Source organism: Acanthopagrus latus, chromosome 23 (genome assembly GCF_904848185.1).
Source record: "Acanthopagrus latus isolate v.2019 chromosome 23, fAcaLat1.1, whole genome shotgun sequence".
Classification (NCBI taxonomy): domain Eukaryota; kingdom Metazoa; phylum Chordata; class Actinopteri; order Spariformes; family Sparidae; genus Acanthopagrus; species Acanthopagrus latus.
Window position 1 is genome coordinate 1,427,614 of NC_051061.1, and position 26,047 is coordinate 1,453,660.

General features: G+C 40.0%; 1 protein-coding gene across 1 annotated transcript; it reads right to left on the reverse strand.

The window, feature by feature from the left end:
- Nucleotides 1-239: 239 nt before the first annotated feature.
- eve1 (even-skipped-like1) lies at nucleotides 240-4,993 on the reverse strand. The gene is made up of 3 exons (XM_037087727.1): nucleotides 4,854-4,993; nucleotides 3,950-4,191; nucleotides 240-1,298 (listed from the first exon to the last, which is right to left on the reverse strand). The coding sequence occupies exons 1-3, from the start codon at nucleotides 4,855-4,857 to the stop codon at nucleotides 813-815; spliced, it is 732 nt and encodes a 243-aa protein (XP_036943622.1). The 5' UTR covers nucleotides 4,858-4,993; the 3' UTR covers nucleotides 240-812.
- Nucleotides 4,994-26,047: the final 21,054 nt, after the last annotated feature.

Below are 26,047 nucleotides of genomic sequence, written 5' to 3' on the forward strand. Positions count from 1 at the left end.
CCCTCCCAGTCTGCCCTTATTTGTCAGCTGCCACATGCCTGAGCAGGCACTGCAAACCATGTTCATCAGCTCTACTGGTGTTTTACCAGCATGCCCTACCGTGCACATGTCTGAGTGACTGCGTAGCAGTGTCATCAGGAACTTTCGACAGTCTATTTAAAGGTTTCTGAATGTGGGCAGTGTGCACCTCTTTTTTTGAGTGTTTTGATACTTTCATATTTTTATAGGGGGGGGTGATCAAAGTGTGAACTAAGTTTGTTTTCTCTCCTGTGTTTATGACTTGAGAACTGGTCGGGAGAAAGAGGTTTTGCCAGGGTAATCTTTCTAGGTCAGGTTATTTTTACTTTTTCAGATGAAAAAAAAAATTCACTGCGTTTCACACATTAATTTATTTTTTTCTCCTGATTTCACAGAGGGAAAATAAAATCAAATAACACAAGGGAGAAAACATTTCAGCTCAGACTTAGAAAAATAGCTCACCAGAAAACAAAATATCCTCACTTGCCTGTCAGGGCTTCTGAAGGAGCAGGACCTGCTTTAAAATGGAAACATGACATTGTCCTAACTACAATATGGGACCTTTATATAATACCTTGGAACGACGTGTCTCTGGTTCCTGTTTTGAGAGGCTTGTGAGTCTCCTCTGTTATTAGGAGGTAAATAATAACTAGTTAAACTCTTGAATGGGGTGCATCACCATTGTGACTTAACAAGCTCCATCATGTAAATCGCATGAATTAAAGTCACAGTGAGAATACTGTGATGTGCTTGCAGCGGCTTGTTTGACAGCCTTGCGGCGTGTCTGCCTGGGGTTACACCATCTCTTCCCGCCGCTCCAGACCGCCAGACTGGATGTTGGCTTTGGGACTGTGGGGTTGGCTCAATCCCAGTGCCTCCCCTCTAGCTTTGAGCAGTTGTTCTGGTCCCCAGTGAAGGCAGAGGGGGCAAGGGCATGAGGCTGGATGATGCATGATGCTGGAGGAGGGGTAGAGGGCTGCTGCGGTTGGAGGCAGCCCCCCTGATCTGTTGTGGTACTGGGACAGGCGGAGTGCATCCAGAGTTCGCATAGGTGCGCTGTAGCGACTGTGAGCAGAGGATCCTGGTGAGGAGAGAGCCAGGGGGTAGTGGTGGTGGAGGGGAAGGTGTGGGAGGTGGGGCGGGATGAATGGGTAAGGTAAGGTGGAGGAAGGAGAGGCACGGCCCATCAGGAGCGCTCCCAGGGGGTCCACAAGAGGGTGAGGCCACGGCAAGGAGTGTCTCTGCCGCTTGTCCTTCATCCTCCTGTTCTGGAACCACACCTGGAGAGAAGGGAGCAAGAAGAAAAGAAGTGAGGAGCAGGCCAAGACAAATAACCTGTTCAATTCACACTGATAATGAACATTATTATGACAAATTATTTGATACATAATATTTGCTGATGTGTTCTTGGTTGAAGGAATACTGTGGACTTCAATACTGTACACTTCTCAACTGTACAAACTTGACTAAATGGGTCAAAGAAGCTCACTGCAGAACTCTAGAGTAACTGTCTTTAAGTTGGAAGTTGGAATGCTAACAGCATCTAATAATAACATGGTTCTCCAGGGAATGTTAACAGGTTGACAACTGTGAATCTGCTAATATTCTCTAATTAGCACTAAACACAATTTATAGTAGAGGGATATTTTAAAAACAATCCATCTGATCGTTGTTGAGATCAAATCAAAAATGTCAAACATGTGGGGACACAGCAATTCAATCATAGTGATCGATACAATAATACCAAAAAGGTCCACTTGCTGATGGTGACGACTGAGGGGTCACTGTAGTCATTAGAATACAGACTGTGGGAACCAAACATATTATAATGTAAGGGCTCTAACTTTTGAATTTTACATTCATTGTTCTTTAGATTTACTAAATGTATTCAAACATGTTTTCTCTCTGTTGCAGCACTAAGATCTCCACCTTCTGAAAGCTGAGACTGACAAGTTGCCTGTGTGTCTGTCGTCCTCGACTGTTTTACCAGTTGATAGAAACTCCTGGAAGGCTCAGCGTCTAAAACGTCAGGTGGCAGCATTTACAAGGCCTCGCCTCGCATTCCTCCTCTTTCATAAAAGAGCCTCCAGTGGTTGGCAGAAGGTGGGGGCATTTACTATGTATTAAAGCTGCTGCACTAGGCCAACAGGCCTCCAAATGTTAGACCCTGCTTATCCTGTCAATACTCGTCTGTCATGTCAGAAAGAGGAGAGATTATGAAAACCTCATATTCATGGGAAATATTAAGTGTTGTCATTGTCATTGTGAGTGGCCGTCTTTGCTTTTTCAGCTCCCAGCCGACCCTCTAGCTTTTACTTTGTCTGTGTCTAGCAGCAGAGGCCATGAACTCATGAGGTGAAACAACAGAATTTCATGAAGACTGATTTTGGGTGAAGTCTGTCCTGAGACTTCGGTAAACAGCTAGTCTGGCTCTGCCCAAAGTTCAGAAATCAACCCAAAACTACTTACGCCCACTGACTAACACAACAGATCTTGTTTGTTTAATATACAGTAACAGAGTCATAAAAATGATGACTGGTGTTTTTTTTAGCCAGGGATTCTTCCCTGAAGCACTGGACAAACATGTGGACAAACTCTTCCACGTTCCACCACATAACTAAAACCACAAATAGGTTTTCTGTTTGATACAGATTTAATACAAATGTTAAAGGGATTGCTGACAGTTAGATGAGAAGATTGATACCATCCTTAGGGCCAGTTTAGCTCAGCACAACACAGGAAAACAACTAGCCTAGCTCAATACACTAGAAATGTACTCCTTCAAAGCTTTCTGATGAACATATTATATCTGTTTAATCTGTGCTATAACCAGAGTGTAAAAATGACAATATGGACAGGATGATTTCTATGAGCTCCATACTCACACATCCAATTGATGCTAATCTTCTCATTCAACTCTTAGAAAGTGTAATTAGTAACTACGTCCTGAACTCTCTCTCTCACTGTCTCTCTGTGTTTCTGTCTCTAAACTGGATGTTACTGTGAATAGAAATTCAACCAAAACAACCAAAACATACATATTGATGTATGAACAGACAGACCTGTCATTGCACACTACCGCCATAGCTGCACCTACTTCACATGCTCATTGTTTTCAATGTAAATATGAGCCAGAGTTGCCCCTGATAATCCATATCAACCACTTTGGCTGAAGCAGCTGAGTGTCTCTGGGCCTGCAGGTAGACCAAAGAGACCATGTGGCAGAGCAGCAGACCAGCCTATCTGCTCCTGAGGGAAAACGCACGTTTGTTTGCCAGCGAAACTACAGCTCCTAAACTGCCACATCAGACCGCAAGAAAGCAGAGCTAGTGTCTGAGCTCAGTCTTACAGGCAGAAGGGTCTGATCTCGCGAGATCTTGTGAGTTTGGCAGAATGCTGTAATGCTGCTTTGCCGTGACGCTCCAAAAACTCCTGACTTTCCATCAGCGTGGGGGGAATGATGACTGAATTTTCATCTCTAGGTGGAATGTATCCCCTAAACAGTTGACATGCCTATTTACATTATAACTTTTCCTCTGTCTATGAGAAGAAATTCATGTTGCAAACAGTGTACATCATCTACATTTCAGTGAAGTTACACTATTCTCTAGTCAAGCCTTGATTAACCTGTGTACTGGGCTCTATTTACTGGGGGTCAGAAGGGGCCCTCATAGTTCCCTCCACTCTCTGCTCAGCAGTAAAATATTTCTACACTGTAATATAGAACGGAAACAACGTTTGCTGTGTGTTAACACTGTGCTCAGGTGCAAACAGCTGAGGCTGTTCAGATGCATGGGGTCTGATTAATGCTCTTAAAGAGAGAATCGGGTGGCCTATAGGTTAATTTATGACCTCATCGAGTTCATTAATAGAAGTAATTCTATTATAAAATGTCAGCAGGCTTCCGCTGGCTGTCTTACAACCACAGTACCTTGATCGTTGTCTCCGGTAAGTTGAGCGCCGTGGCCAGCTCGCAGCGCCGGGGTCTGGACACGTAGCTCTCCTTCACGTACTCCTGCTCCAGCCGGGACAGCTGCTCTCGCGTGAAAGCTGTCCGGTGCCGCCGGCTTTGGTCGAGCAGGGCGCTGCGCGGGCACGTCTCTGTCTGCTCCTCTCCGCCGGGGCCGTGGAGAGCGGCGGCGGCCGCCACAGGCGTCTGTCTGCCCTCTGACACTGAAATGACGCACACAGAAGCTCGGGCTTACAGCGGGCACGTGGGACCCGTTGCACCCACACACAATTTAAGGTCCTCTCCGTGTGTGTGGACGCAGCTTCGATAATGCTGCCAAAATGCGTCAGGATGGGAAAAATGGTTTCTTATTCATTACAGATCACAAACTACATGAAGGTGCTGCGTGCTGTGTGGATATTAGACATTCATTATAGGCGCAAATGCAATGCTGCCACAGAATTAATCAAGAAAATGTCATCATTAAGACTGTAAGCCTGTAGACTGCTTCTTAAACTAAATGTTGTGTTTGGACTCCTGGGCTCAAAGGCAAACTTCAAGAGTCAAAGAAGAAGAGAGGGCCTGCAGCAAGGACAGATCGAATCATTCACACATACAGCAGTGAGGTCTGTGGGAGCCTGCAATGAGGAAGTCAGGCCAAAGTCAACAAAAGTGAAGAGAAAACCATATTTTAGATTAGGCGTTATACATCCAGACCCCTTTTGCTGCGAGGTTATCGTCTGTAAGAGTTTCTGTATCAGCGATGTGGACGGTATCTCACTTTTTTCTTTTTTTTTTTTCTTTTTCTTTTTTTTTTCCCTGAAATGACATATAATTCTTGATTCCCAGTGATAGACAGGACTTTGCTCAAAAGCTGTTTACTTACGCATCAGGCTGTTTCTGTGCACAACTGTAAAAACAAAAATAAAAATAAGAAATAAAATCCCTCCTGTGTGTTCCTCAGGTCAAATACTCCTCCACCAGCGGCTCCGCTGCAGAGGCCCCTGAAGATGCTGCTGCACTCCGATGACAAAAAAAAAAAAAAAAAAAAAAAAGGGAAAAAAAAAACAAAACTTCCCCCTTTGTCTCACACACACTTCACCCAGGTCTGCTTAGACAGTCAGGGGGAAGATGAGGTGTTTTTGTCCCGGCACCCCCTCCTTCTCCACCCCCGCCCCCTCCTCCGCCTTTGCTGTCTGCTTTCCCCGGGGCAGCTCTCCTCTCCTCCACTGCCCCCTATCACAACGACGTCCAGACGGGCCGTGGTTTGCGCGTCGGCCCGGCGTGGCGCCGCGGCCCTGAGAGGTGCTAAAGGTGTTTATGGATAAAGCCTTTGGTCTCCGTCTCGGCCTTTGTACTTTTGTTATGGAGAATTAGAGACGCACCGGCAGAGACTGCAGCCAGACCCTCATTGTTCTCCGCCGTTTGATGTTTGGAAGTAAATCATTACAGGTCTAATGGTTCCAAATTGGCCGAGGTGGATCATGGGGGAGAGGAATTAATAATTAGGATAATATTATGTCTACAGCCTGCCTGTCGATATCTGAGCCGACGTTTATTTTGAATCATTATTTTCATCTAGTTTTTTTTTTGTTTTGTTTTGTTTTGTTTTGTTTTGTTTTGTTTTGTTTTGTTTTTTTGTTTAGTTTGGTTGAGTTTTTTAGGCCTATATTTTGGCGTATGATTGAAGTCAATGACCTGAAAAAAACATTGAGATAGTTTCATGTTATTTGCGGAGGGAGCTGTGCAGAGGGAGAATATTGTTTGTTTTTAACATTTGGTGGATTCAAATGAAAAAAAAAACAAAAAAAGAAAAGAAGCAAAATGCATTTTGCTGTGAAACTGTCAGAGGTGATTTAAAATGTCTCTTTTTGTTCGGATCCGGCATGTTAATCGTCAGAACTTCTGGCTCGACAGGACAGAGTCATTGAATTTAACTGAGCTGTATGGAGCGTAATAGCATTGCTTTATCAATCAAAACGCCATGCTCCAAGAGTAGAAGCTGACCCTTGAACGTGTGATTTGGATCTTATTATGGCTATAATCTGTGCTGATTGTTAATCCAGCGGCCACATGATGATAAAGAGGACAGGCGGAGGACAGAGACAGACAGACGCCAGGTAGGGTGGAGTCTCTCTCAGGATATTCATCATTATAAAAACACTCAGGTGGGTGACTAAAAGAATCACGAGGTCATTTCCGAGTCGTCTTATGCTGTTGTGTTATTAATCATAAATAATATTTTGGACGTTTTAAGAGTCTCACACTGTTGCTGCCAAGCTTGTTGCTCTGCAGGAATTGTTAGTTTATGATGTGCATGTGTTGTTTCCTCCATTTTAACCCGTGTGGTGTAGACTTCATTTCCTCACATCTGGAGTCTCATTTATATATACGTACATACATACATATATATATATATATATATATATATATATATATATATATATATATATATATATATATATATATATATATATATATATATATATATATATCTTTGTCACAAGCTGGAATACACATTTAAAGATGAGGGAAAAACCCTTAATATTAATTAAGTCAATATGAAAATACAAACATTAATATGAAATGACAATACATCATTGTCGATTAAGCAAATATCTATGTTTTACATGTTACATGGACTGTGCATGAACAAATACTCATTTTTTGTGCCTACAGTTCTCCTACAGTATGAGAGGGAATAGATATATAACATATAATATAATATAGCATATATTTTCCACATTATTTCCACGTTTTTTGAGTTAAAACTATCATTAAAATGCATTAGTTCAGTTTTCATGCTCATTTTCTGATACTTCTCTGGCTATAATAAAAGTACTACCGAGAGAGGTTGCTTATGAGATACAGAGATATTTAGCTCCCTGACTCTGAGTCATTAACTGAAATATCAGACATGTTCAAAATTGAGTTCCAAGGAATTTTCATGAAATCAGGAAGAGTCATTAAGACTGAACAAGCATGTTTTTTAAACTCCATAACAGGAACCCAGAAAAAAAAGACTTCTTAAAAGGTTGATAGAGTAATGTTTAATCATGTCACCACCAATCACAGATGTAGAGCAGATGAAAATATATTGCATGTGATCAGGTTTTACACATGAGGGTCTCTGAGACCACAGATAGAAGTTATGTGTTTTCTGTAGCAGACTTCTAAAACATATGTAACAGATTTAGATGAAAAAATGAAGTAAAATTATCAACAGACTGTGAAGAAAAAACAGGTTTCGCGTTATGGTGTATGTATTGTGTTGCAGAGATCCAGTGTCCACTCAAGTTATCATGCTAACCAGATGGCCCTGGCCCGTCTAACCTCCTGTGCTACTGGTGTGGATGCCAACACTCCTCTGGTACTCCGGAGATCCCAGTCTGGACCAGTAAACAAATGGCTAAGAAAGGAAAGTTGAGGCTGTTGCGATTGTTGCTGGTATTGTAGGTACTTCATCATAAGAAGATAAATTAAGAATTTGAATTTAGAACAGATGGTGACACCAGGGAGAGGTTCGAGGGATCAAAGTAGTTACATTTCATCCCTTGCTGACCATGAATATATGAATGAAATTTCACAGAATGCCATCAGAGCCTTGTAGAGATATTTCAGTCAGGACCAAAGCAGTGGACCTAGTGTCTGACAGACATCCTTAGAGCCGCTCCACTAGGATGGCTACAGACAGAATGGTGAAGAACTGATATAGCTGATGCGGAGGTTCTCTGACTTTTAGTGCATGCCATGTGAAAAGTGGTCCTGGAAGTGTTGCATGTTGAAACAGTGAGGCTGCAGTTCAAGAAAGGTTTATATATGATGACAAATAATATCCCAATATTTACTTAATTATGTCTTTCTCCTAATTTGTTTGAAGATAAATGTCTTTTTGAAGCTGTTGGTTTGCCTGTAATATTTTCCCCTTCTCTGTGTGGCCCGTGCCACCTTGTATACTGCCACTAGCTATAAAGCGCCACACTGGATTCTGCAATTACATGTTGATAGCATCCTTTGTTAGATCCTCCCTGTCTGGTAAATGCCAGTGTAGTTTCTATTTTGATATTATAAGTCTGAAATATCTGTAGTCAGGTAGACATTATAACATAAATATATAATATTCACCAGCCATGACAGCATCAACTGGTAATGTTTCCCCTGTGTGTGTATGTGGGTGCGTGTGTGTGTGTATGTATATGTGTGTGTGTGTCTTCATGGCAATATGTGGTTCTGGAGATACTGTCTGTATTGGGAACTACTAGGTTTTAGTATTTTGCCAGGTGTTTATATGTCTGTATGTCTGTGGACATATTTTTGTCAGCATGTTAGCAGCACAACAGTAACGAAACTTAACATGTGTGTAGTTGAGACCAAAATGAAGGCAGAGTCTGAAAATGGGTGTGGTCCAACCAATGACTCATGTAGTAATGATTACTGAATAGTCAAGCATTTAAACCTGAACATGTTGATGGTCATTGAGTCTGGTGTGATCCCATCGCAAGATCTGTAGTTATGTTACCGGCAGTCACTTGGTTTGCTACTCATTTAACTTGGTTAAGGTGAAACTCTACATAGGCTTTTTTTGTGAATATATAAGAGTCAAACCTTTGCGTGAAAGCATAATTATGATGAAAGAGGCACTTTTCAGATTAACCATATTTTCATTTTCGGGTCAAGTTCATTTTCAGTGGGAATGCTGCGGGCACTTTTACGCTAGCATCAAAATCGCTATTTTTAAAACAGTAAGAAAGCTCGACACAACATGAAACTTTGCTCATAGTATCACCAGGGTCTCTACACATGAACACCAGCATTGAGAACATTGTTTGTCTACACAGAGTTTACTAAAAAGAAGGTTTTTGAACAACTCCCTGTAGCAGTTCCGCTCCCAGTCGTCATGGCAGCCGAGAAATATCAATCTCCGATTGTGATGTAACCTGGAGGACAGTCAAGGTGGACCACTGCTACCAACAACTATCCTCACGATATCTCACTTGACTTTTCCAGCTTTTGATTTTAGCATTTTTTCTTATATGAGGCTGCTTTTTCAACTTCAAGGTTGACAAAACAACAAATTATCCATGCATTTATGTAGAACTAAGCTTTAGCAGTGTTCCACCTTAACTCTCCTCCATGTTACGTCGCATTCGGAGATCGATACTGCCATGACGACTGGGAGTGGAACAAGCGTCAGCTAATGTGAGTTGTTCAAAAACTTTTGTTTTAGTAAACTCTGTGTACACAAACAATATTCACAATGCTCATGTTTATGTGTAGAGACCCTGGTGATACTATGAGCAAAGTCTCATGTTGTGTTGAGCCTTCTTAGTGTTTTCAAAATAGCAATTTTGATGCTATCGTAAAAGTGCCCTGGCACTCCATTGAAAATGAGCTTGACCCGAAAACGAAAATATGTAAATCTTAAAAGTGCCTTTTTCATCGTATTTATGCTTTTACACAAAGTTTTGACAGATATACATTCACAAAAAAGCCTAGGTTGCTTTGTGGCGAGAGTTTAACTTTAAGTTAGGGGCAGCCTATCCTCATCAGAAAAATGAAAATATTGGCAGACTGTGAAAGCAGCTCATTACAGCCAACGTTTACATTTTCATGTTAGGTGGTGACCTCTAGTGGCTGTAACAATAGGAGGTAGGCAGCAAATTCAGGCAAAGCAGAAACCAGCAACGCCTATGGAGGTGGATGGAATGGACACACACACAGGGCTGTCACCCAGGAGACTGCTGTTTATCTCCCATGTTAAACCACATACATATTATATGAGACTGAATTTACATAAGTTTCACAGGCAGTTCACTTTAAATCAGTAAAAAAAAAAAAAAAGTAAGCAACATAAGCAAAGTTAAGCAAGAAACAGTAGCCCTTTTCACACAGAGACGCTGCACCATCGTTGCAGCAGCGGTTCGCCAATTCTCTGCCTTTGTTTGTTCACACAGAACCAAGCAGCTCTGGCGTGAAGCCTGACGCTGCGGATCCAAAAGAGGCGTGATGGTACACATCACGATGACGTCTGTGTGTTTTTTCAACTGTTTCCCCTGGTATCCTCCTGTTAATCTGTGTATGTAACCACTGATAGTTTATAATCATATGGATGCTCTTGAATGTTCTTTTGCTCTAAGTTACATAATTACATAATAACACCAGTAAATATGTACCCTGTCCAGCTCTGACTTGCAAGGACGGATTCAGTTTTTTTTTCCTGGGGAAAGGTTACTGAAGTTGTGGTCGGGAGGGCTGACCATCATAGTGATTTCTTTTTTTCAATACGATTTGCCAGAGACAGTACCTACAACACAATAGTGGAAGGAGACAGACACAGGGTGAGTTAAAGCTTTTTGCTCTTTATCACGTCACCTCCTTTCAACTGTAGCAGCTGAATGGCTCTGCCGCCCAGAACGGACACTGTTTTTTGGGAAGGAAAGGATGAAGTGTCTGTAGGACAGAGGCTTTTCCACATAGATGCTAAAGACATCACCTGCTACCACATTACTGTTGTTTGGTCCTGTACCGTTGCTTTGTGGATTGAAATTTTGGACAGAGAAAGTTTTTCTTTTCTTTGAAGAGTGAGGGATCTGTTGAGTTGTTACCGAGCACCATCAGACCAACACGATCCAGTCCCACTCTGCATGTATTTCAGTTCACACAGCTGCCTTCTCGCCTCTAGATGTACTTCCGCAGCCGCATCAGAGGTGGACAGAAACTGCCCCTCTGTAGTACCATTCACACAGACGGCAAGGTGAAATATCAGCAGTATTTCCACCCTAAAAGGGCTGTGTGAACGGGGCTTTGATGATGCGGAACGTCACACTGCTTCCTCCTTTGTTCCTGACATACATGCCTCAAATTTGGATGGCTGCTGAAGAAGGAATAAGAGTTGTTTTGTGGAATTCTCTAAAATCACTTTCAGAGCAACATAGTTCTCCCAGCATATTGGGAGGACATTCTTATTTTTGTTAAACCTCTTAGACCCCGCTGGGCTCCTGGTGGTTAAGTCAGGACAAACTCATGCTGTGTATGCAGACAAACAAATTCAAACATGAACGCTCCTAAAAATGCCAAATGTGTTGTCTTGGGTTGGAATATTTCACTAGTGTCATGAAAGAATGAAATGAAGCAACTTCTTGTCAGTGGAACAGAAAAGAAAACAGAATTTTGATAGATTAAAAAATGTAAGAAGACATGGAACCGTATTGTTGTTTTTTGCTACATGCTATATCATTTCTGTCTGAAATGTCTTGCTTAAGAGCAGGAACTCATAGCATTGGGGTTTAAAGACCTTAGCCACTGATGAACTGCGTCTTCACTTTTAAGTCCAGTAGCTTCTCTTTGCCCCTTTGATAAAACCGAAGATGTTTTTCATTCTCTTTGTGGTCGACATTGGAACAACTTGAATATGGTTTTTGTGCCTGTTGAATATTGGTGGTTAAATAAATCCTCTGACCTCAGTTTGAGGTCACGGGAATAAAGTTTGGGTGGCTGTCACTTAGATCGATGAAGTGTCCTGTTCTGTGTATGATCAAACACTGTCCTCTTCACCATAGCCATATTTGAGCAACAGTGCACATGTTGCATTACTTCTCTATGCAGCATGTGTTAAACATATGTGACTAGGCTTCCCATGTTGCTATACAACATCAGAAAATATGTGTGTTGTCCCCAAGTACACCCACATACTGGATGTGTTAAAAATGATAAAAGGTTTATGCAACATATGCTAATGTCTTCATCTAAAAATGTTAAAGTTAGCAAGTACGTTTATTGTGGTGTTGACCCATATCATTAATGTCTCAGCGCACTAGAACTCATAAATTGACTCATTCAGTGACAGTGAAGATTTCAAGCTCCATTGGGTACCTTCATTTCTTCAAGATGATGGGTAACAGTCCTATATCATATGTTCTTTTTGAGGGCTATTCTAAGGTCTGTCTCATATACTGGGGGGAAGCCAGTGGGCACGTCTTGTCTAATCACCAGGGTTGAACTGTCTGCTAGTAATTAGATACAGTGCTTTGAGAGGGACAAGGTTATTAAGGTTATTCACGTTTGGATTCACCTCAACTTTTCATCCTGGCAAGAAATAAAAACATCCATGTTTCAAGGCATCCAAGCCTTAGAATTGTTCAGTGTTCAGTGGGATTGTATAAAACCCAGGGATAACTGTTGGTGTTTCCATCTTTTGTCTGGGTAAAACCTAGAACTTTCACCTGAGACTTGGGTTTGACTCCCATGAATAACCAGAAGTCTTCCTGTTTAGGTTGCACATATGTGCTTCCTTTGTGCTGTAATTGGACCTTCATTTGTCAAGATTTTTATGGAACAATATGTGGAAACAATGTCATTTTTTACACTGTGCAATCAGTATTTAATTCAGAGTTATAAGTATAAGCAAAACAGTTGTCTACTGCAAGTGATTAATTTATTTTGACCAAAAGCATGATATTTTCCTTTACCTGACCAAGAAGTTAAGCTTAATAAATCTTACAAAATTGCAACTTAGGACTGGGCGGTAGGCTACGACCTTAAAATTATGTCTTGATATTTTGAGTTTATATCGTGGGACACACTATTTACCACAATATTTTGAAATGTCCTCAAAAGTGCTTCGTAAATGCTTGCCAGGACTGAGCAACAAAATCAAATGTTGCAATATTTGTGATAAAATAACATGACATAGATACTGTAGGGTAATAATATGTGGGGATGACTGTTGGTACTTTCACAAAACCTTGACATAATTAGATTTTTGATAACCATCAGTAATGTGGATGTAATGACTAAGCTGGTAAAGGTAGAGCAGTCTGGTAAGTCCAGAAAATGACAGCAGTCTTCTGTCATGCAGCTTTTAAAACCAGGAAAAGGCAACATTTGTGCTATAACACTTTATAAAAAACATCCAAAATCTCAGAAAGGATGTTGTTTCATGTCATGCAACTGTTTCACAGAATTTACAGTCCAAAATTCAAAACATATGGATGTTGGATGTTGTGCATTTGGTATTGCTAACTTGATCATGGAGCCCTACATGTGCAGAACTGATGCAATAGATGGTTAAATAGAGCATCATAGTTTAAAGTGTATGGCAACCGACCATGCGATCGTATCATACATTAAAAGGCTTTGACAGATTACTAATGGTGTTTAGGACTTAATTTATTGTTCCCATAGGTACAATGTCCTGACTGGATATAACTTTCTACTTTAAGTAGGTGACTTGGTCGGGGCAGTTAGGGACAACATTGTTTGTCCTTGACTTTGATGGTCCACACTGTGTCCTGATCGGATTCCAACCAGCTGTTTTTTTTTGTTTTGTTTTTTTAATACAGACTGCCATTTCAGCAGCCATAAGCTGACACATCACTTCAAAATTGACACAAGTTGTGTTGGTCTGTAATTGACCGACTAACTGATTACAGTGCTAAGTACTTTGTTGCACATGTGCCTCAGAAGAGCAGAATGATGGGGGCCTTATGAGAAACACATGCCATCCAGAAGACACAACAACTACCCAAACAGACACAATTAATAGTTTTATTTGTGACTCAGCATACTGATGAGATTTTCTCGTGGGCTTTGATTTCTGCCTCAACACCGGGACTTTAGAGATGTAATGCTTTCCATTGTTTGCTGTGTCACTCTGCCAAACCCTGTTATCCTAACGGATTAGTAGTTTTGATCAAATGATCAAAGTACACTGTTGTATCTGTAAAACATATGGCTATTGAATTTGCCACACTTGGGTATTTTACCATCCATACTTGTCCTGAATCTGCTGTGCACACTGACTGTCATCACATTTCGCAGATTTTGTCAATGGTTCTGCTTTTGCAGCTTTGCCTTTGTTAGTTAAATAGTGCTCACTTTCTATCAGCCTATTTTTCCTAAATGACTGATATCCATCAGACCATAATCTTTTTCCAAAAAACACATTTTTGCATACTTTGAAAGGAATTTTTTCTTTTGTTAAAGTCTAAGTTCTGGAAATCTCTGGATATTTTGAAGGAGGCCTCTTGACAATTTACTTGTAAACTGTAAATGATCTGTTTTGATTTTCCTCTCACAGCTCTCATTAAAAAAAAAACGAAAAAAAAAAACGTATGTACACAGCACCAAAGAGCAGATAGTCAGACTTCAGAGCAGAGACTAGCAAGTGAACATGGTTAAACGTTTATAAGGTAAATAGCCAGATATTCCTCTTAGGAGTTGAAAGACAAAAACTTCCACTTCCTTTTTCCCCCCACTGCAAATCAGCGCACAAGAAACTTGGATGTTTTGTACAGTATTCAAGATCGCCAGTGTTGGGCAAGTTACTTTCAAAAACAATGAATTGCTTATTACTAATCATCTTAATTTTAAAGTAATATATTACATTATAATGTTACTGTCCGCATGGAATAGTAAGTTACTTCTTAGACTACTTTTTTAGTTACTTTCAATAAAATGCTCAAATAACCGCTATATAACAATGAAATAGCTGATCTTTTGAAAGAGAGGAATGTTCTTGGACACAGACAACAGACAAAAATCTCCACAGAACAAGGACTGCATGGTGTGATTTAAGAATGCAAATTAAAGTGCTTGGAGGACCAGGCTTATAGGCTGCAGTCATAGAATTATAATTCATTAAGGCCATGTTCTGACACCGATACTGTGATTAATCTCATCCTTGCTGATCCACTCCAGTGTTTACAGAAGGAAAGATAAGCCTCCTGGTCTTTCAAGTGCTAATTACATCAATGATGCAACTTGTCACTGCAGTAACACTGGCTCAATATCAGTACGTTACTCATGACCTCTCCCAAGTTGTCTCGGGGAGCAGATCTACACACTGAAGTGAAGAGAACAGATCCTTCTCACTTAACAACGTGTGCTTCTCATTGCACTCATCAGTTAGGATGTGCAGCTGTTCATTTTTCATCTGTTTCAGCTGAGTCTGCTGCACATTATAGTGCTGCCCAGATGTGATGTACTGTTTGCACAATAAATCTGTGGGCTTTGTGTTAAGAGTCAGTGAAAGCAGCTGCTGCTCTGAACAACATCAGGGACAACAGGACTCATTATCACTCAAAAATGTGAGACGATCACGTAGCAGCATTTTACAACATGTTGGAAATATTATATTATTGCCAAAGTTTGTTCTGTTTACCTCTGACTTGTTTTTTTTCCTTAGGTAGTTTATTCAGTTATTTTCTAATTTGACCAAATCTTATGTGGTGGCTCGAGCTCTGGGGCTATTGTTATATTTTCCCTCTGTGAGCTCATGGTTACTTCCTCATAGACTGACACTGGGGACAGATCAGGGCATATTATAAACTTTTACCTGACAATTCTGATATATATATATATATATATATATATATATATATATATATATATATATATATATATATATATATATATATAAAATGTGAATGAATTATAATTCAGGTAAAAGTTGTGAGGTAAAAGTTTCTTCATTTCTTTTTTTATCATTTATTTGCAACAAGACACACATTCCAAGACTTAACCGTCCCTCCAAGGTTATCCATCAACGAATAAAAGGAAATAAAAGAAACCACCATGTTTCATTGGACCTAACCGTAATCCATTAGAACAAAGTATATGTTGAGGCAGAAATGAGTGTTAGATACTCTTAGATCTGTTCTCACATACAGATACAAACGTAGTGGTCAGTCTCTGGCCTCTCATGACTGGACAGTTGATTAGCTGCAGTACTTAACATGGGAAAATTGTTAATTTTCTGATGAACAATTTGTTTCCAGAGTACAGAATATCTTTTTACTAAATTCTTTTATTTTCTATTTTTCAGGTGGAAACAGTTTTTAACACAACATTGATGCCTGAACAGTCACCGCTGATCCAGTAGTGGAGCAGAGTAGTAAAGAACTCTGTGCCTCTGTTTTCGCTGCCACCGGGCACCTTTTAGGTCTCCATAGAACAGCAGATGGCTTCAGCCTGCAACGTCAGGTCCCTTTCACATTGACAGCCTGTCAAGCCACGCTCAGCAGCTCTGTGAGGCTGCACTGCACAACGTTGCTTAAGATGGGTGATTTGTAAGATATGGCCACAACTAAGAATGAAGTAGCATTATCAAAATAATATGCAGAAACAACCACATGGCATGTAATGTATGTCAAAGACTATGAATTGTGTGGCAGAGGTGTCTACTGAAGTTAGTCTTAACCAGCCGGCCTGACACCTCTCATAATCTCATAAGAAAGGTAATTTTTTACAACTATTTTCCTAATTAAACAGACCTCATGTTTCTCTCTTTTACTGTACCAAGTCAAGTTTAATTGGCTCAATAACTCATCAGAAAAGCACACTTTATTCAAACTTGTCCCTAGAGTCATAGTCCTGGTCAAAGTCGGTGTTAATCACCTCTGTACTGTATCTCATGTCCTCAAATGGCATTCATAGGTGTCAGAGGTCGTGTTCAGCCCCAGTCTGTTGACCAACTGTGCTAACTGGGAGGTGGCTGAGCCAGGTTGAGCTGAGTCCCATTGACCATGGTGACTTTCCCTGTGATCCAAGGTTACAGTCGGACCAAAGGCATGTCAGCTAATAGTGCTACTTTGCTCCAAGGCTAACTGAGCCACTTGTTTACCACGTTAACCATACAAGTTAAGGCATGCACACACAAATGAGTGTCAACATTACAATTAGCATTGTAATTTGCAGCTATTTGCTTTTATAACAATGTATTTGACCTATGAAAATTCTGACATCACATATCTTTGAAGGAAAAATCAGATGATCATCAAACTCATTAGGATATTATTGGAACAATATATGTCTGGAAAAAATTTTAGCGTCAATCCATCTTATTATTATTGAGATATTTTAGCTCGGGACTAGTGGACCAACATATTCATTCCTAGAGAATGTGTGGCTTTGTCCATTGTCCATTCATGTACATACACATTTAAGCCCGGAGGTTCAATCTTTGAACCTGAATTCATAATAAAAAGATAAATTAGTTTCATACAGCCAAATCTCCATGACACTGTGTCAGTGCTGGAGAATGGTCCAGTGTGTCAGAATAAAATACATTCAATTCAGGTACCACTTTAGAGGAACTTTCAACCAAATCTTATTGCATCTTGCTAACATTCTGTCCCCAGGAGCACATGAGTATCCCAAGCTTCTCCTCCTTTTTATTTCTCTCAGGCTTCTCTCTGCTGGACTGTTGGTCCTCACGGGACCTGAGACTCTCTTCCCTGGCTGGTGGTCTGTCCTGAAAGAGGGATCCCTCCTCTGGTTCTCTTCCTGAGATTTCTCCATTTGTATTTGTTATTTTTGCAGTACAGGATGTAAAAAATCTTAAGGCAGATTTGGGATTTTAAATAAAATTGACTTGATTTGTTTTATTAGATTCCTTTTGACCCTCTGGAGAAGTAAACCATGGAGTCATGTCAAATTGATCAGGAGCTGTTTACGAGTCGGAGAAGAGCTCAATAATTACCTTTTAACTTTAACTTTAACTTTCGTCCTCATGCCTGTTTATTAACCTGACTGCAGCACTGATCCACAGAGGTATCACTGCTCAAATATACGCAAATGATCATGCAGTCAAGTGGTAAGCAGACCATTAAACAACCACCACCTCTGATGGAAATGTCTGATGTGACTCAGGCACAAATGCTCACAGACAACGTGATGTTTTAAACTTTTATTTACATCATGTTTCCTACATTTAGAAATGCACATTTAGCAGATTTTTTTTTTCAAGCAACATACAAATAGTTAACTTTTTCACAGTAAATGGATTGTCTGCTGGTTTATATTCATCATCACTTCCATCAGTAGTATTGTTACATCATTTATGTTTAAACAGATATCCATAGGGGGTAAAAACATTTCCACCAAACTGCACGTAGGAGTGAGGAATGCAATCAATGACACTTTTAAATATCAATTTGTGATCTTTATAAATTTGCATTGTCTTACACCAAGGAAAGTCACAGTTCTTTATAAATGTCTGTGTGAGCCAGGATGACCACCTGAGCTGCAGACTGAGGTACAAGGCTCCCTCCTATTGGCGGGAGAGGGAACAGAACCTGCCACCACAGATTCAAGATTTGAAGTGTTTAATGTCATATGTAAGGAAACATGTTTCTCTCTACAATGCAATTCTTCCTTTGCTGTCCACAGAATGCCAGCAATGTAAAAGAAATAAATACAGCAAAAAAAACCGTGCAAATAAAGCAATTCTAAAAGGCAGCAAGTGAAACACAAATAAAAAAGCAACAACAATAATATTAACAGGCAAAGAGAGCCGTCACTGGTGAATTACAATACCAATGTCCGCATTAGTTGGGATCCTGATAACATCTGCCATCGTAGATGTCAAAAACAGTCATAACTGGAAAACAGGGAACCTTCCTCTGTCCTTGACATATTTTCACTCCAGACAGTGTGACATAGAAAACTCTGACATTTCCTGCAGTATCATATAACAAAAGCATTTTGTAATATTTTTGTGAATTTCTAAGGGAATAAAGGATGGCTTATCATAGAAAAAAAGAAATTCAAAAAAGAATAAAGAAATAAAAATAATAATAATAAAAAAAAAAGATCAGGTGTATTTAGGTGGCTGGTGTCTATGAGTTAGTACACTTTGATACAGATCTGGTGAGCTTGAATTGTGGTTCACAGTTATGGGTGGTTTTGCTTAGTGAGATACAGGGCTCTCCAGTTTAATACAGCTTAAGTGAATTACCTTGGCAGAGGTATGCGTTCTACTGAGAGACTTTCTAATTTGTAGATTGTTTTAAAGATGATTCAGAATCCAGAGAGTCTGTTGGCAACAGAATTTCAGCTTCAGTTCTGATGAACAGTCAGCAGTAAGGAGGTCAAGGGTCACAGTACATTTTATAATGCTGCAGAGAACTGTAGAAACAACATGTAACATGATGCTGAGTAGATTTGTATTTTGATTAATATAACTGGTTTTAAAGTTGATAACATAATTTTGTTGTTGTCCGTATTTTGTTACATAATGATCATATGCTTGATTCATTTTGTCATAATTCATCAATGCTTCTTTTTGAGTATTTGAATGTAATAAATGGTATCATGACATTTCTAACGTGATCCCACAGAATAACTTTGTCTGTCCATCCATCTGCAGAGCAGGGCAACCCAGATTGGGCGCCAGGCTGAAGTTGGCCCAGTACAAGGTTTAAATTTGGCCTGCCAGATGTTACCAGCTTTAATAATAATAGAATGATAATAAGATTCATATGTTTTGGGGTGTTTTTTTTGTTTTGTTTTGTTTTTAAACGTCGAACATAGAATTGCTAATTAAGTCTTTAAGCCATTTAGATGTGTGGAACCCTAATTTTTCACAGTTCGAGAACACCTGGCAGAGCGACACTTTGATACCATTTTGTGTATTTGCGATACAACACAATGCAACTCAACAGGTGCCTCTGTTGGCCCGTGGTCCACAATTATGTTTCAATTTTGCCCCTCCAGAGGGAAAAAAAAGGTTTGGGAGCCTGTGCACAGAGGGAACTGACCCACGCTGACATCGCAGGTCTGGACGCGGGGAGCTCTCCGGACAGGTCTCCGGCTCAGAAGAACTTTGTAGGACAGAGTAGAATAGAATAGAATAGAATAGAATAGAATAGAATAGGTGTTTACTGGCATTGTTTCAGAGACGACGAAACACAGTAAGTAGCTCTTCTTTTTCACAATTTAAACATCAAGATAATCAAGTTTCTAAAAAAGATAAAAATCCTAGCCATGTTTTGAGCACCTAGCGCTGACCCACTCTCGGATTTATTTATTCGTTTATTCATTTTTTTTACATTGCATTGACGATTTTACTAACACGTTGTCGTCGGTGGAGAAAGTCCCCAAACTCCCTGCGGAATTCTGCCAATTCTGAGCTTGGAGAAACTATATAAACCGTCTGACACTCTGTGCACGACACATTCTGAACTGCTCGGGGCTGTATTCTTATTTTTTTGTTTGTTTTTTTTTTGATGCGGCAAACGTCACGCGTGGGCACAACTTCATCTTGCGTGAAAACGTCTGCCCGTGTGTTTCAGTGATGTGCGTTCGCAGAGTGACGGAGAGTGAGCTCCGATCACCAGCGGTCACTCCAGACGCATGATCAGGCTGAGAGTGATCGGATCGGTCGGGGTGGACGGAAGTAGCAGGTCTGAAGTCACTCGTGTCATTTCGTCGTGCGCGGAATAGAAAAGCGACACTCGTCGTAACAGCAGCCGCGTATTAACTGGACAGAGTGCAGCACGTATGCTGCTTCCAACAGATGACAAGAATACGGTTTCCCACATGAGCCAAGTTCAGTGTCTGTGTTCTTATTTGGTCCAATGCGCCATGTGGGTCTACAGCGGACACATGCTGTAACAGGGCTGAAATAAGAATGAATGAATAGAAACGTTTGTTTTTCAGTCCGGGTTATTTCAGCCAGCCCGCAATTAACACTGTGTTACTACAATTCCACTACTGTTGTCGCTGCTATTAATAGGCCACTGCTGTGATAATACCAATAAGAGCTTTATTTCGTTACGGAAATCACTATAGAGAATTTCTGATCCTAATCTACTGTATATTTGATTTACAATCTTATCCGGGTAGCGTGGGCAACTACAAACCCTTTCTCATAATTATCTGAAGTCCTTCTCCAAAATTAGTGTCTTATTTATTATAGAATTATAATTATAAAACATATATTATTATTTACTATAGACTTGGAAAAAAAAAGAATCCTTGAAAAGAAGATGAAAATGTGTGTGTGGTGTGGCTGCGTGGGCCTGCAGCTCGGCCCCACGTCACCTGCGTGTTTTCCGCCCTGACTGCTTTTCAGTCGGCTCAGACATTTCAGCTCTATTTCAGACTCGTTTCTGACCGATCACACGATTCTGATGATGCCGCGTCGTTTCATCAGAGGTGAACATAACGACACAGCAGACAGAGGAGTCTCTGCAGTCCCTCGCCTCTGTTCAAATCCTTCATCTCTCTCGTCAACATCTTCTCTGTTGTATTTGTTAACGAATTAAAAGTGATCTGATGTGATCTGAAATGTCTCAGTGAACCTGGTATAATTTCACAGTATCCATGATCATACTACTTCATATTGTTGCTAACAAGGGCTGCATCTAACGGCTGTTTAAAATAATCTATTCATGTGGTTTCTTGAGTAATCATTTCATCATTTGTCAAGTCAGTTTTATTTATACACTTCCAAATCTGCCTCAAATATAGAACAGACTGTTTTCTTTGACCCTTGAAGTGAGTAAAGAACAGCCCACAAAAGTCCTCTGACATGGGAAGACTGCTCAAATCCCTCTTCCGGGGTGGACAGACACACAATTTTGTCTACACAAAGGTGTTTGGAAATGTCAACATCACCCTAATATGTCTTGTTCTGTCAGCCAGCAACCAAAACCAAAGATATTTAGTGTCGTAGAAGATGAAATATGATATTAAAACTGTGGTAAGTTAATAGTTGACATTTTAGCTTTACTGATTTTAGCTCAATCAGTTATTAAAATTGTTGCAGGTGACTTTTTAATCGACTGGCGACTTGTCTCAGGCCTGCTATTCCCACGTCATCGCTGTAGTAAATGTGCAGTGTTGCTGCTGGCTCACTGCAGCTGCCTTTTGACTAAATTCATTATCGCTTTTACTTCACTGGGTGACAAACTTCAGTGTTCCTCAGGAGCTGGCCCGCACACTGACCCACTGCTGCAGAAGCATCATGAGCTACTTCATCAGTGAGATGAGGATTGTGTATTCGACAATGTAGATGCCTCTTGTTGAAACACAGCAGGAAATGATTGGAGTTCTCTCATTATTAAACTGTGTTTTCTGTATTTTGACAGCAGCGAGGACGGCTCCCTGATTTTTGATAATCAGACTCCTGAATATTTCCATCTGACTGGCGCACTAGTGAACACTTCAGTGATACACTAGCAAGCACGCACGCACACACACACACACACACACACACACAGCTGCTGTCCTCTTGTTAAATGCTCTGCAAGGTCAAGTTCAAGGACATTTTACAATGAATTCTGGGTAAAAGCCTGCATTTCAGCCATATATGAGAATAATCACCTATATCTGAGTGAAGGATAAATGCTGGGTTCAAATGTTGAAATGAAGAATGATAGATATACTAAGAAATGTGGAAAGATACTGTTCACTGCTTTTATCATCTGTTTTTACTGTTAAACATTTAGAACTCACATTTTTAAGCATGCTATGTAGAAGTTATCACTATTATTCTCATTTATCATTGTTATCAGTCTTTAGTATGAAGGTATCAAATGTGATGTTGAACCTATGAAGCTCTCTTTGTGCCATGGTTGTCCTCTCCTTTAAGGGAGAGTACAGCAAATACCAGCTGACTGGTCACTGCTCAGTGGTAAAAACAAAAAAAAAAAAAAAAAAAGACCCCTGTGATATATGTCAGCAGCAGCCGGTTATCATCATCTGGTACAACATGAGCATAATTTGATTACATCGTCGGAGCAGACTGAGGAGGTTTAAACAGGCTTTACTGTCACACAGTCAACAGACATCAATCTGATGCTCTGGCACATGAGATTGAAAAGCCTGTTTTCATCTATACCATCAAACATGCAGAGGTCTTACAGTCTAGATTCACAGTTTGGCAATGTAAAATTAGTTACTCATTCCATTTTCCTTCAGAAAATGATTCCATCTTGGAGTTAAAGCAAATCTCTGGTTTTACTCTGGTTTTGGTGGTGCAGTGGTTAGCACTCTCGCCTCACACCAAGAGGCTCCTGGATCCAGATCCCGCTGGGGCAGGGCCTTTCTGTGTCAGTCTGCATGTTCTTTCTGTGGCCCCCTCCATCAAAACATGCACTGTCTGTACCCTTGACAAAAGGCGCTGGCTAAGATCTGGAGTCCGTCCCCGGCTGCAAGGGTAAATATGTTAAATGCAGTGGACCAGTTTCCCTGAGTTGTGTGTTGTATCATCAAATATAGATTAATCTTCTTCTTTTTTTCTTGTTCTTGTTTGTGTTCTTCTTTCTTCCTCTCCTTCTTGAGTTACCAGAAAAATACTTTCAGTGATGTTTTCTTTGCAATATCTATATTGGTCCTCAGGCAATGATTGTCTTTGATGTATATGATTGATTTTTCTGATGACACCATTGTTTTTTATTCAAGTAAAGACCCTGAAGAAATAGCTAAGGTATCAAATCAAGAATCAATTAAGACAAGGGTTTTTTGGGACTGTCACAAGTCATGTTTTCTTTGGTATTCAGCCAGGGGATGATGACCAGTCTTCATGTGCCACCCATGATAAACACAAAACAATCAGCACTCATCCCTCTAAACTTGCTCCAATTTCTTTGTCTAGGAGATGTGTATCAATAATCATCTAGAGTGTACATACAACTCATTCATCCCAACCTTTGTTTGTAAGATCAGGCACTTTCACTGTTTATCAAGTCAACCAACTGCAGATGGCTTTAAATGTACACAGCCCTTCAAACGTTTTTAATGAACAGTATTTCTATCGTCACCAATTTCATAATTATTCCAGTCAAGTCAAGCCTCCTATCAGCTGAGCATCTCTGTTACATATTGGTTTGATTTACAGAGGTCCAGTGATGTGGAATATGTTGCCATTATATTTCCTAAATTTCACACCTGCACACATTAAGAAAGCTGTTAAAAGGTTTGTGTTTATTTACGCATAGTTATGACTGGAATTATGTTTGTAAACCCTGTAAAAATTGTATTTTTCTATTTCTCTTTTTTTGATGAACTAATGTCGTCATTGCACTATGCCCAAGTCAAGCCCCTCTGTGGGCTTTATTTCCCCCTCTCCATCACATCTTTTGTGCATATTCATTGTTTTTATTTTTTACATGTAAAAGCCATTTAAAGTTAGTGAAGAAAATATATATAAAATATGTGTCCACTGAACCAGTATGGGGTTGTTTAGTGCCGACTCAGAGATAATTATGGTGACAAAGTTTTATATCGTGTCACACGCCCAAGGCTGAGCTACCAGAGGAGAAGATCCTGGTCCAGGAAGCCCCAGGTTTCCACCTAGATTTGTTCTTCATATACTGGATTATGCATGAATGAATTTGGACAATGCATGTTTCAAATCACTGGTCTGTTGCAATTTCTTGTTTCTTTAGGTAAAATTTTCAATCTTGTGCCAACACTGTGCCAACACTGTGCTTATGTTCTACTTAGGATTTGGCACAAAAGCCTTAGAGTTGGGAAACACCTGTTTTGTCACCACAGACATGATTGGAGATGTCCCGACTTCCCAACAAAAACATCCATATTTGTCACTACAAATGTGGTGTCACCCATAGAAATGCTGAAACGCAGTCTCGAATTGCAGTCACCAGCTTGCCAGTGCCTCCGCCACTATCCCGTCCACCTGCAGACATTAGAGTCAGGTCATAAATATGTAATGGGAATGTGATATGACACGTCTTGTTCAAATGTTCAAATGGTGAAAGTCTATGAGATGTTAACGTGTGAACATGTCAGAGGTTTGCAGAAACATTAGATGCCAGTATTTCATCCTGGTGAGTGGGCTCAGCAGCTTGATGCACCTCTAAAGTGTAAAACCATCTGAGATGCTGAGGCCCTCATGAGTGTGCTGCATCATGACATCATCCTGAAGCGCTGTATTGAAGATATAAACTACATTTTTTTTTTCTTTTTTGTTTTGATCCATCAACCATACAAAGCTAGTTAAAGGTCAGTCAGTGACTTAAATGATAAACTCAAAATCTTTGCTCTGTCAATAAGTGCAACACATCAGTGTGTAACTCATCATTCAGGGTGTGAGTATTGATGCCAGTATGGAGACAGCAGGCTGTTTATGAACATTCACCACAGTCTGTCTCTTCTGGTGAACATCAAGGAGAAAGGAACAGGGTGCCGGCTGCTCCAAGCTTCCATTTCTTCAGTTTCATGACCTGGTTTCAGACAGGCCTCAGCTACTGCTGCAGGCAGTTTAATGACTCACAGTAATAATGAAGAATACAGCTGAATGAGAGGAGGGCTGGCATGGTGGCAGCAGGCTCAACACACAGGTTTGCACGGTGGTCTTTTGACCCATGTTCTCTCAAAGCTGAGCTCAGAAAGCTTCACACATTGTACAAAAATGGAATTAATAAAACATTGCATTAACACTCACACAACTAAATACTAAAGAACAGTGAATGAAACCACAATGGTAAATGTTATATATCATACTATAGCTAGCTGTATTGCTTTTTCGCCATAATCATGTATGTTAAATGTTAAAAAAGCAGAAGTTTTTAGAAAGTTGACAATAAAAGTTTATTCTTGACATTGGAAATAACAGACCCCACAGTCCACTCACTGGTCTATTGTGGAGCTTCTCAATGGCATCTCATGGTATTCTTCAGTGGATGCAGGTTTCATGGCTGTCACTGAAAGCTACAGAAAAAGCCAGAGCACCTTCAGTTTAATTTATTTTTTTGTGCAGATTTTATTTTGTTTACAAAGATGAAAATGCCTTTCATTATTGTGCTTTGTTGTTCCACTGTAAGGTGACTTTGAGTGCAATTTCTATTTATTATTATTATTATTATTATTATTATTATTATTATTATTATTATTATTAGTAGTAGTAGTAGTAGTAGTAGTAGTAGTAGTAGTATCATAATTATTGTTGTTGTTGTTGTTGTTGTTGTTGTTGTTGTTGTTGTTGTTGTTGTTGTTGTTATGTGTATGTATGTAAATGCAAGCCATTAGGCATGTAATATATGCGTTTCAGGACACAGAATATTTTTCATGCTTTTAGTTCATGTTACTAACGGGGATCAAAGGTCATTTTAGCCACAACTGATGAGTATGAATACAGAGAAGTAACTGTAGTCACCGATTGATATAAATCTTTTATTTGTCTTTAAAAAAAAAAAAAAGAAGAAGAAAAAAAAAAAATTCAGCATTTAACTTTCATCCCAGCTGCCTGCAAAATGAAAGATCAGTTTCTACTCTGAAGGTCGGCTGCTTCTTAAAGAGACTGTACAGTCCAAACAGTGACATGTGGAGATC